A 12850-nucleotide genomic window follows, 5' to 3' on the forward strand; every position below is an offset into this window, starting at 1 on the left:
CTGTTGGCGAACAGTGTGACACAAGTTAAGCTTTTATTAAGTTGGCGAAAGTTTGAACTATAGGCCTGATGGCCTATGTGCGCTCTTATTATCTCCTTACTGGACATAAAATCTTTAAGATCAGTGTTTGGGTTATTCGGCAGTCAAATTCCATTCCACAGCTGAATTCTAAATTCTAAAAAGCAAAATTCTGATTCTGAAATAGCCTAGTAAACCGATCGCACAAGGTAGTAAAACAAGCGTAGCCTACTTACTAAAATAAGCGCGCTATTCAGTAAAAAGAGCACACATTCTCTAGCCTGGCTAGCACCACCACTTCTCAATGAGACGTGGTCTGGGAACCAAACGTTCATTTTCTCGTATTTGAAAAAAATGCCCAGATCCGTTTATTGGGTGCCACGGATGTCTATCAAATTTGTTCTGTGATTGGTCCCCTATCTCAGGCGAAAATTTGCTCCATGGTCTCCAGGCTGCCTCAAGAGCAGGGTCCTTAGCAGCGTGAATCAAATCGCGCGCAAGGCAGCTATGAAGGTATATTGGGTGCAAAAGTGGCGAGCACATTTAACTGCAGATTTTGCATGTGCACACTAAAGTCGTAAATGTGTAACAGTAAAGTTGAAGTTGTACATATTTTTTTATATCTTGTTAACACAAAATAGGGGCTACGGGTTCACAAATCCCTTTTACAGGTACACAAATCCTTTTTACAGGTACACAAATCCTATCCTGTGAGTCACAACTTTCAAGAGTCACGCACTCGACACTTTTGCTCCAATCGTTGCAGCGCAGTAGGTGCGAAACACATTTGCACATCCGTGTTTCATAATCTGAGAACATGCACAACATTCGTGCATTTGTAAACCCAAATGTGAACTAATGCATCCGAAGTTGTGCATCTGTGAAATAATTTCTCATTAATAAAATTCTACAGATCGCTTTGATTTTCTTGCACGACTACAAGTCAATTGATACAAGTGCTCGAATCTGCTTCTACGAGTGACGAGTGACTTTTGCTCCTGGCTAGGTGATATATTAGGTGCAAAAAGATTTGTATGTGTGCACGTCGAGCAATCGATCGAGAAAACAAGGCGGCCGGATCTGGATCCTGGATCACGCTCAGACTACCATTGCCTGCTCATAAAGTAAGTAACCTCAGCATGTTTCCTTATCAATGAAGGACACACGATTTATAGTTTTTCTTTGCACAAAGCGAGGAAAAAAATGTTGCGGTGTGCGGTGTTAAGTCGACCTTATTATTCATAATGTCTGCACAGCAAACAATTGCTAACTTGCCTTGCACTATCCAATAGTCTTCGTGCAAGATACAAGTCAGCTGTTCGAAAATTGCAGAACGATTGTGTCAGATTGTGTGTCCTAACGATTTTGGACGGGCAGTGTTATATTTCTGTAATTCTAAACTAGTTATTTATCTAGCGATAGCTAGCTTGATCTGGCACTGGAGGATTTAGCAAGCAGGTAAACTAAGCTAAACATAGCGGTCATGATAATGTAAACCAACAAACAAGATAACTTTCTTCATATTATTATCATGTTACTTACCTTATGAGCAGGCAATGGTAGTCTGAGCGCGATCCAGATCCGGCCGCCTTGTTTTCTCGATCGATTCGCTCGACGTGCACACATACAAATCGTTTTGCTCCTATTATATCACCTAGCCAGGAGCAAAAGTATCGTCACTCGTAGAAGAAGATTCGAGCAATTGTATCAATTGACTTGTAGTCGTGCAAGAAAATCAAAGCGATCTGTAGAATTTTATTAATGAGAAATTATTTCACAGATGCACAACTTCGGATGCATTAGTTCACATTTGGGTTTACAAATGCACGAATGTTGTGCATGTTCTCAGATTATGAAACACGGATGTGCAAATGTGTTTCGCACCTACTGCGCTGCAACGATTGGAGCAAAAGTGTCGAGTGCGTGACTCTTGAAAGTTGTGACTCACAGGATAGGATTTGTGTACCTGTAAAAAGGATTTGTGTACCTGTAAAAAGGATTTGTGAACCCGTAGCCCCTATTTTGTGTTAACAAGATATAAAAAAATATGTACAACTTCAACTTTACTGTTACACATTTACGACTTTAGTGTGCACATGCAAAATCTGCAGTTAAATGTGCTCGCCACTTTTGCACCCAATATACCTTCATAGGCAGCATGGGAACACCCAGGCTACACGTTCTCTCGATACAACAAAAAATATCTCACATTTTCCCGGTTTGGTTACTTAGTTTAAACGTTGTTCGTATTATTCGGTACTAATCTCGATTTGTATTGGATAGTGGGGGAGGATTCGAATGAATTTGGTTGGTTGTCTATCCTCGCAAGGCAATACCGGAAGCATGCGCGGTTATGGGTTAAATGACTTTGTACACAATCAGTCATTGGAGTCCTGGAGGGAAAGTGAACCACCAGTTTTATGCTAAAGAGGGAACAGAAGTTCGTCTTAAAAGACTACAACATACAGATTATTAATCGAAAGAATCCACGTATTGGGGCTGCGTTTTAGTGTGAAATAACAAAAAGCATATGAAGACTGCGCACCGATTGTAGGCTGTCATAGTGCTCACATTTGACTTCGGCTTAGAAAATGAGTGTTCTTCAGAAATGTTTTCTCACATTAACTCCGATACGGCATTGGATGGTGGGCCTGACTGTAGCAAGAGTAAGTAGCCTATGCTCATTTACATTTTCACCCTGCTAGCTCGAGTAACTTACTACGGGGTTATTATAAAGTCACTTTCTTTTAGGACTGCTTCAGTGGCAGATTTGTCTGCTTCTCCAAAAAGGACATAGCTCGTCAGTTGTGCCTGCATCTGCATGGATATGTGAGTGTGTGGAGGTGGTGGGATTAAGGGGCCAAAAGAAATAGAAAATCTGTCTATGCTTAAATCTCAAAGTAGAAACTTTAAACAAACACCGGCGGAGGCCCCAGTAATGTTCATCTCGTGCAACAAGAGTCTGTGGTGAGGAGGCGTGACCTTCATTCTACTGAGCCCCTGAAAGCACAAAGTATTGTTATGACAAGTACTCCAAACTAATTGCTCCGCCTGTTCGGGCACACCCTCTTAAACAAATATCTTGGACATAGTAAAAGGATGATTAATTTGTTTGTAGCCTTTGGTCCTCATTGATACATAATTATCTTATCTTGAACTTTAGACTAATATGATATGGATTTTCACTGGTGGCAAGTTGGCGACTTGTATTCTTCTGTAGCCTGTGTATTTACCCAATGTCAGGCTCCTCTTGGGATAGAAAGTCATCCTCAGGAAGTGTGTGGAATTATACACAGAATGATCAAAACCTGTAAAATCTCAGCTGCAGATGTTAGTCTGTCTTTTGAGCTTTGACTGAGCAGGAATTCTTGCCTGTATCTGAACAGGCCTCAAAGATATGTTCAAGCCCCAGACTTTATAAACTGTCTACTCTACTACCATAGCTCTAAATAAGAAATCACTTGCACTTGGTTTAAATTTGGTATTTGGCTTAAAACCTGTCAGTGTGGTTGTGCAGACGCCACCTACAGAATTGTTCAACAAGTGATTTGTCATCCACTGTCACATCTCAGGTTTCATACACAGCGAAATACAGTATTTGGAGGGAAAGTGCTATCTCATCTGCTTGACAGTAGTACAACAGGTCTCCCTCCGGGCGTAGTTAGTGAGTTGATTGCGCTCTGCTAGCATGTGGCCCTTCCTGAATGACCCGTGTCCTGTGTTCACCCTCAGCTCTGCAGTCAGAAGTCCAAGCCCGCAGTGGCATCCAAGCTGCCCTACCGCGTAAAGCTGACCGGGGGTAAGCGCCACTCCTGGTGTGCGTGTGGCCACAGCAAGAAGCAGGTGAGTCTTCTGGAAAACACCCATGTTCACTGCACTGCCAGGTAAAACATGACTGACTTGATGTCAGATGTTTTCACATAGCCGAGTTTTTTTGTTTTTCTCTGCTGTCGTCAGTTCTAATAGTCTGTATGTCCCAGTTATATGTCTGCATGTATACAAGAATGTTTCATGAAACAGTTGGAGTACTGAGTGGTGAATGTTGACAGTTGGAGCTCACTTGCAGTGGTGAATGTTCTGACTGTTTAGTTGCGCCAGCCAGCTGTAGTATCTCTTGATTGTGTTGTCATGGTGACGTAACCAGAGATGTAGTGGAGGCAGTTTATCCACCTCTTAATAGAGTTTATCCACCTTTCAAAAGAGTTTATTCACCAATTGCAACTTTTAACATTCAAAAATCACACTGTATTATCCACATTCACAATATGTACTCTCATCGACACTCTAGGAACCATTTAATACCACTGGTATTGCTATAAACATTGGACAATAACCTCCACCATAAACCTCAAACATGTTCTGAATGCCTTTTTTAAAAATCCGATGGCGCTGTCCACCTCACCGTGATCACAGAATTCATAGTTTACCCACCTCTTAGTTTACCACTACTTCCCTGGACGTGACTGACCGTCTATAAGAGCTCCTTCTCTCTCTTTCTGGTGTCTCCCCTGCTCACACACGTGTTCTACTCCTGCTTTTAACCCCCAGCCCTTCTGCGATGGTGCCCACAAGAAGTTTGCCCCCGACCTCTCCCCTCTGCGCTTCGTCCCTGAGAAGGACACTACCGCCATGCTGTGTGGTTGCAAGCAGACGGGCAGCCCCCCTTACTGCGACGGCACCCACTTCAAAGTCATCTTCCGCTCCATCAGAGATTTTGTCCTGCCACGAAAGTCCTCCTGAAAGTAAATGCCATGTAATTTAGCAAATTAAATATGTTTGTTAATATATACACACATTGTATCATTCTTATACATGTATTGACTATAAATTGTGCAAATTGATCATATTTCAGTGGATAGAATAGATATGTATATTATATGACAAGTGCAGCTCGGGACCATTGGCTTTTGTTTGTGGAAGCACCTTGTTGTCGTACGTCACCAAAGACTTGGCTATGTGTTGTCGATGATGCTGAAAGTATTCGGACTTTCAAATTTCATTAAATTTACATTGAGCTGTAAACCAGCAAAAGAATTGCCATCGGAACTTGTTGTGACAGTGCAGTTGAACTGGGCGTTGAGATCTGTTGCAGATCTGCTGCTGTTGGAGTGCTGCAGAGGCCTCTAGATTGCTCCTCTACTCCAGAGGCAACTGAACTGGGCGTTGATCACGTTGGAGTGCTGCAGCAGCATGGCCAGGAGTCAAGTTTCACTCCCCACAGGCACGAGGGGCCTCCCAGGGTGGCACCGCAAACTGATCTGTGGTCAGTAGATCCCGTTGGGTCCGGATAATGGATCTGTGTTCTGTGCACATCAATACTGGGAACTTCGCCTGAACCGTCCTAAGAAGGTGCTGTACCTCTCCATTCAGAGACGGGCAGTCGACTGTGACTCACGAACATGCCCTCATTCCTTCACCCCCCCCAAAAAAAAAAAAAAAACACCAGGAAGAAGCAAAATTCAGGTGTTTTACTGCCTTAAGGAACATACATTGTAACATGCAGTGCTATAAAATAAATACAGAATAATTCTCGTTTGGTACATACAATTGATAGTATTGTACAGTATTACAGTTCAGTCCCCTCATAATATTAAAGGGTTTTTACCTTGAATGCTTCACTTTGTCAAGTGCTTTTGGTCATGTTAAGTCTGTGGGGCCATTTGTAACATGGTTATGACTCAGGTTTATTGTGTTATTGTATAGAGCGCTTTGAGCCCTTCGTTCTCTACAAAAAAAAAAACACTAAATGCAGTCAGTTCTTTTACAATTCCAGCTGCCTTCTTGCATGAAGCATTATGATTACATTCTAATTGTAGTGCATTCAAGTGTTTTTTTTTTTTTTTTTTTTTTAAAGAAAAAAAAAAAGACATCGCCGACAACGCCAAGTGACTGCTATTGTAACCACGGAGACATGGGATAAATAAGGATACATCTTGTCAATGTAACATATAATAACAAATGGCATATGGTGAGTAGATACTCCATAATCTGCTATAGATTTGGGATTGATGGTTTGTCATTTCACTGTGTGCGGAGTGTAGACAACACAGGGCGTAATAGTCCCACGACACGTGCCCATCTCAAACATCTTTTTTTTCTGCACTCATACGATTTGATACATATGATTCATTGTATCATACAGCAATATATACAATTATATACATATCTGTATACAAAAAAAGGATATGCCTGGTCTATGCTATTGTTGTCAATAAAGCAGGCAGTCTTTTGTTTAAGTCTTGTACATGTGAGTCCTCTTTAAAAGCAGTCAGTCTTCAGCCACTTTTCACTAACGTAGAGACTGGGTGTGAGTTCAGCTGGATGAGGTGAATTTGAGGAGTGTTGGGAGGTTGTGGTCTACACATCTCCGACAGGACCATGGCTGCAGTTCTTCTGGTTTTTGTTGTTGTTGTTGTTGTTGTTCCCAGCCATGTTGGGTAGGGGGCGCACCTGAGCGCTGCTGTGGGCAGCGCCAGGGTTGGACTGGGCTGGGGTTGGGAGGGCCGACTGACCCGGCGGGGTGGCTGGCGGACTGAGCGGCTTGTCGCTCTGCGAGTCGCTCTCGGAGACGCCGTCCGAGTGGGGGAGAGGGGACAGGACGGAGGTGCTGGATGGCCGGCGGCGCTTACAGGTGGGCTGGACACGGTACTGCAGCGGGAGGGGGCCGTTCTGGAAGGGACGGGGCAATTAGGGGCAATTAGGGCCGCTTCAGAAAAACATTTACAACAAAAACACTATGCAAATAATATCCAAAAAATACAAAATAAATTAATTTTAAAAAAAAATCTAAAGAAAATACAAAATCTGTGTCAACATATTCATAGAAATAGTCTCCACACTTGAGACATTTGCCACAAAACCATCACAGAAAAAAATTTACTTAAGTAATTTAGTCAAAATGGCCTCTAAAAATGAACATCCACTGAACAGGCTGACAGGATGCTTCAGTGCACCCATGTCATTATTCTGCAGAAACAATTCTCATTCAGAGCTGATCTAATTTGCTTGGGTACGAAGGCTGTAAGATCTCTTACTTGTCTCCACGTGTAGATGTAGGCAATGTCCATTAGTGTGTAATAGTCTTTGAGGAGCTCATCTTCATACAAAACTTCAATCTGATGGAGCAGGAGAGGAGAGGTGCATCAATGTCAGGCCAAACAGCACAAACACTCGCCTCATACAGACCATTATGATAGAGCTCACGCACTCCCCCACACAATTACTCACTTCAGTTAAAGACACCATTTAATTTGTGCCAATTAATTCTTAATTGCTTTTCAATTAGGCCTAACCATAAAAGAGGAGTCAAGAAATCCTATTTGGAGGAGATGCAATCAACATTGACTGAATCATTAGGCTTCGACATGGATGAATGGCGTTAATTAAGCGCAGACTGTAAAGAGCTTTTAAGAGCCCATTTATTCATGTTATGTCTAACCTCAAACCATTAAATATTTTCAACAAGACACTCGACAGGTCACACAGCGATAGTTTGCAACACTGCAGTTCTGCGATGGCATATATACGGTGGCTCCCTTCCCTTCCACATCAATGTCCATGACAGAAGCAAGTAATTAACCACCCATTAGAAAACATAGAGAGGTACAACGTTGAATGACCCTTCACCTGTTCTTGTGCGGACATGTTGTCAAAAGCCTTCAAATTGCTATTAAATCAACATTCAAGGCTACTTGTCCTGAAAAAATGGGTGTTTGTTTACAAGCTCTTAACAGTAAAAATGTGTTTTAATTTTCCTGAAATATGCAACTCTTTGCATCTACACAGCATAAAATAACATAACATGCATGGATGGACTACCTCACAGTCAAGCCCTTGCCAGTTGCCTCATAGTATAGTGATCGACATTTTTGTGACAACCAAGTTCAAATCTAGCTGTAATGGCAGAACTAGATACGCTCCATAGCAGCTGCGTTGAGGTGGAGAGGGTATGGGTGGTGATATGGGTGGAGGAGGTGGAGCACAAATGACGTTACCCTGTATGTGCTGGGAATGTCCATCTTGCTTCTCAGGAACTTGACTAGGTGGGTGACAGTCATGGCTGCCGGGCAACGCAGGAAACGTTTGCTGTTGGTCTGGAGGGAAAGAGAATGGCCAATGACATAAAACATGGAGCTTACCAACACAAAATCTGTGACAGTCTGATGACTAGTTCCACATTTAAACAGCCATAAGCGGAAATGCTTACCATTTCTCCATCTGAGTCTTTTGTATCTGATGATTTGAGATCATTGCTGAGAAACAATTGAAAAGGTAAATTAATATATAAAATCACAGCCTTTAACCATCTTCATTTTAAAAGGAGAAATCTGGTGATTTTTCACATAGATCTCCGTTTTTCAAGGTCACCGAGTATTTTCGGTACGAAAAGAAAACTAAAACCTTACCTAGCTCGAGGGGCTAGTTCCAGCAGCTAACGCACCTAGGCAGCTACAGCGCTACACTGTGGGGGCATATCCGTGAGCCCCCATGCTCATGCCGTCAGAGTGTAGTGCTGTAGCTGCCTGGCAGCTTTAGCTGTTGGAACTAGCAACTCAAGCTAGGTAAAACCGATTGTTTTCATACCGACAGTACTTGGTGACCTCAAGAAACAGAGATCTATGTGAAAAATCGCATTTAAGCATTTTTAAGTATAAGTATATATACTCTTTTAATCCTGTGAGGGAAATTTGGTCTCTGCATTTATCCCAATCCGTGAATTAGTGAAACACACACAGCACACAGTGTACACACAGTGAGGTGAAGCACACACTAATCCCGGAGCAGTGAGCTGCCTGCATCAACAGTGGCGCTCGGGGAGCAGTGAGGTGCCTTGCTCAAGGGCACTTCAGCCGTGCCTACTGGTCGGGGTTCGAACTGGCAACCCTCCGGATACAAGTCCGAAGTGCTAACCAGTAGGCCACGGCCACGGATGCATTTACATAACTTCCAACACAGCCACTTCAACACATCTGATTAAATTGTGTGAGAATACCTTTTAAATTTGCTATACAATCAAACATTACTAAAACACAAAATCATGTAGCCTACATCTTTGAAGCCATCTCATCTTCATGGGACTTTGCAGACCATGGGGTAAGATAGCTGTGTTTAGCTGAAAAGCTACCAGTGATTACAATGCTCTTCCTACCTGTTTTTCCTGTGGAACTGTATGGAGAGGCTGATGATCTCATCCTCTGCGATGATGCTCTTCTCCTTTTCCCTCACTCCCCCATTTCTAGTGTCTAATCCTGGGACACAACACACACACAAACGCACACAAGTACATGCACACACACACAGATGGAGAGGGTTGAATGCCTTGGCTTCACATGAAGATACTCTTAAAAGTTAACAAGCTCACATTCTTGCTTGCAAGTGCTGTTCCTTCATAATTTCTGTTTCCACACAAACCAAGATTTGTCAGGCTCGATTGCTGTCTTGTTAAGAAACACATGCTTCCACAGAGACAGTCCAAGCATGTTTCTTTTTAACATCTGCGTGAGCTGAAATCTATCCTACCACAGTGCAGTCTCATGGGGCAAGATGTGACTATGGGACATTTGTCTGGAGTACATGCAGACTAAGGAAGCCACTCATTCAAAGTGTAGTATTTTCAGTGTTCGATATGGAGAAGGCTTGCTATCAATCTCAAACCCACTTATATCTTCACATTAGCTCTCTAATGTCCATCTCTTCAGCACTGATTTATGACTCAGCTTTGCCTTATAAGGCATCAACCCGATTTCAAAGGTTTGAACACATTCGACACACATGTACCGGTATATGTCTATATTGTACATTGTGTCAGGCTGTAATAAACTAGATATACAGTAGGGTGACTCATCTGCACTTTTCATCAGAATCTGGAAAAGCAGGGTGTGTGAGCTAACCATTTGCAGCTGGGTGACCTGCATAGAAGTCTCGTCTTCTTTTCATCTCATCTGCAAGAGAGAGAGAGAGAGACAGACAGAAAGAGAGCGAGAAAGAGACAAAAAGAGCGAGAGAGACAGAAAGAGCGAGAGAGAGAGTGAAATTGGAACTGTGTTAGAGACAGGTTTATGCACAATCATCTGAGGATGAGCAGCCACTCACCTAACTTTTCTTATACACATCTACATCAAAGTTGACCTCTGCAGGAAACACAGAATCCAATTGCCTCTATACACTAAACACAATGGCACCTACATAAATGTAATTCAGCTCATTTTCCGAGGAAAATGTGATTATGATATCATAACTAACATCAAGTTCAGTTAATCCCTTTTCACCAGCAGCATCTACTGCTCATGAACATGCACCCAGCATGAAGTACTGTAGCTGCCTGGCTGCAGCAACTCCAGCTAGGTAAAACCGATTGTTTTTAGGGTTTTTTTTCTTCGTACCGACAGTACTCAGTGACCTTGAGAAGCAGATCTATGTGAAAAATCGCCAGAATTCCCCTTTAACAAGAGTGCAGCCCCGCAAGTAAGCACCTAACATGATCTAGATCCATCTACTACATGGCTTTTCAACTGATTGGGACCAAGGTATCACCATTCTGATTAACAAAATCAACCTGAGGACCACTTCTCCAACAGTGAAATTACACTACCGAATGCATGGTCAGGGACCACCTGCAGTGCGTTCAGGGTAGGGGTGTAACGGTACACAAAAACCATGGTTCTGTGTGTACCGCGGTTTGGAAGTCAATTGGTGGTTTGGTTGATTTTCGGCACGGTTAGCCTGAAGGTACTGCAAGCCTAACATTCACTGACAATATGGCTGATGCTCAACGGGAATAGTATTTTGAAAAGGTGTCAAATGGTTTTTGACGTCCATTGACTAAACTGACATACGGTCCTCCACTTAATATGTTCAAAACCTGGTCCAAATGCAAAAAAGCCTAATGTTGATTACTGTTAAAGTACGTATACCTTTACACCCCTACGTCACAGACCACTGGCTGAAAACCCCTGATCTATTAGATAATGGGGCCTCGTAAAGAAACTAATGTAAAGCCTCACCTTTAAATAGTCCTGGAACAAGCTTGTAAACTATGTCCTGGAGGGCTTGGTCTGACCTGCAGAGGCACATATATCCATACATTTAAAATATGTAGGGTACCAAGACTATGCAACACAATATAAGTTATGTAGACAGCATACACCAGAGAAGAAAAACTGAGCATGATACCAGTTCAGCATGCCTGTTCATAACGGCAAAAAGAGAAGGAGGAATAGTATAAAGCTTTACTTGTTCTACATACATCAGTATGGTGTCCAAAGAAATGCACATAATAAGTATCCATTAATTACAAAACATTCAGGAATATCCACTTAGACCGATATCTCAGACACATTCACATGCAATACACAAGTTCACAGAATCCTGGGTGAGATTACCAACCTGATACTGAGCTGTGTGGGCCTCTTTTGTCCTTGGCCATCACACTGTGGACAGTAGTTGTTTCTCTCCAGGAAAGAAACAATACAGCTCTTGCAGTCTGCACATGGAGCAAATGTTTATTACTGCACACTGTATTGGTACTCCACAATGTTCACAAAATCTATCTAGCCCTGCTGCTAGAGCACTTACAACTATTACCACTGGTGTCTATCCATCTGGTGACATTTACAGTTACCTGGAGATGATTCTGCATCGCCTACACTAACCTCACAGGGTAAAAGAGAGTATGAACACTGATATGCTAATAAACACCAATGTGCTATAGATGTGCATGGCTACATATGTTTAAACATTGAGTCAAGTGATTTCCTGTGAAGGCATGACGTTAACAATGTATAGCTGATCATAGAACATCAGATGTGTGTATGTTTGAGTTAAACGGCGGACTTACATGAATGCAGACACTCTACAATGGTGGTGGCATCAATGAAATATCCCACGCAGAGTGGACATATCAGGTTTGGATTTAAATCCGTAATTTTGATTCTTTTGGTTTTATGCATGTTATCCTGCCGGTAGGATCTAGAATAGGTGAAATAAGGCGTCATATTAACATACAATAGCAATGAAGATACAGACAGAGAAAAGCCTTAGCACGTTAATTTTCCCACTCCAGTAAGTGCGCCTCTATTATATATTGGGAATTGTAAAAAGAACGAAAAATATACGTTAGAGGGCTCTGTCTGAAAATTAAAACAGATAAACACGGCATGTCATTTAACCATCAAAACAGTAGGCTTAGCGAAGCTGACTAGTTAGCCGTAGCTAAATTGACCTACGGGGAGAAGACAAACGTTTAACGTATAATTTCACAAAACAAAAAGGCTGCAACATGAGGTTTGCGTGAACACTGTCACGACAAAATACACATATGAAACAAAAGAGATATGTGATGGAATAACTGAATCCAACGCGGCCATCTTAAACTTCACTGGCTGGCTAGTCGTATCGGGATCCTAAAACAGAGAAAGTAGCGTAGCCCTATGAGCACAAGCCCATGGATTTTGCACTTCTGCAAGATTACGTCTAACCAACAAAGAAAACCGAAAACGCCTAACCCTCATACACCCGCACCCACTTAAGATCCTACCTGTTTTGGCATAAAAAATGCACTTTCTTGACACGAATGAGCCTGAAGCATGAGGCTATCCTTTGTGACTATTACCGCAGCGGCGCCAGAATACACTGTTCTTTCTTACGCACATCTAGCCTAGTACAAGACGACCTGCCCAGTCTAGTCACGTGGTATTGTTTCCATCGTCACGACATCCCCTCTTAACCATGCATCTGGCCAGACATTCTGTAATAATATAATCATATAATATAATATAATATAATACTACATAATACAATATAAATTGACATGTTTTAGTTTGTAGTAAAATGT

The 12850-nt window shown here is 42.2% G+C and overlaps 1 protein-coding gene across 1 annotated transcript; it reads right to left on the minus strand.

The window, feature by feature from the left end:
* Positions 1–5471: 5471 nt before the first annotated feature.
* LOC143131446 (polycomb group RING finger protein 2-like) lies at positions 5472–12662 on the minus strand. The gene is made up of 10 exons (XM_076291101.1): positions 12554–12662; positions 11855–11985; positions 11404–11500; positions 11022–11077; positions 9909–9959; positions 9167–9266; positions 8225–8270; positions 8013–8111; positions 7053–7133; positions 5472–6687 (listed from the first exon to the last, which is right to left on the minus strand). The coding sequence occupies exons 2-10, from the start codon at positions 11964–11966 to the stop codon at positions 6376–6378; spliced, it is 954 nt and encodes a 317-aa protein (XP_076147216.1). The 5' UTR covers positions 11967–11985; positions 12554–12662; the 3' UTR covers positions 5472–6375.
* Positions 12663–12850: the final 188 nt, after the last annotated feature.

The sequence above is a fragment of the Alosa pseudoharengus genome, unplaced genomic scaffold (assembly GCF_046254945.1).
Source record: "Alosa pseudoharengus isolate Yale_2024_CS ecotype anadromous, Long Island Sound unplaced genomic scaffold, YU_APseudo_1.1 YU_APseudo_1.1_scf_1, whole genome shotgun sequence".
NCBI lineage: Eukaryota > Metazoa > Chordata > Actinopteri > Clupeiformes > Clupeidae > Alosa > Alosa pseudoharengus.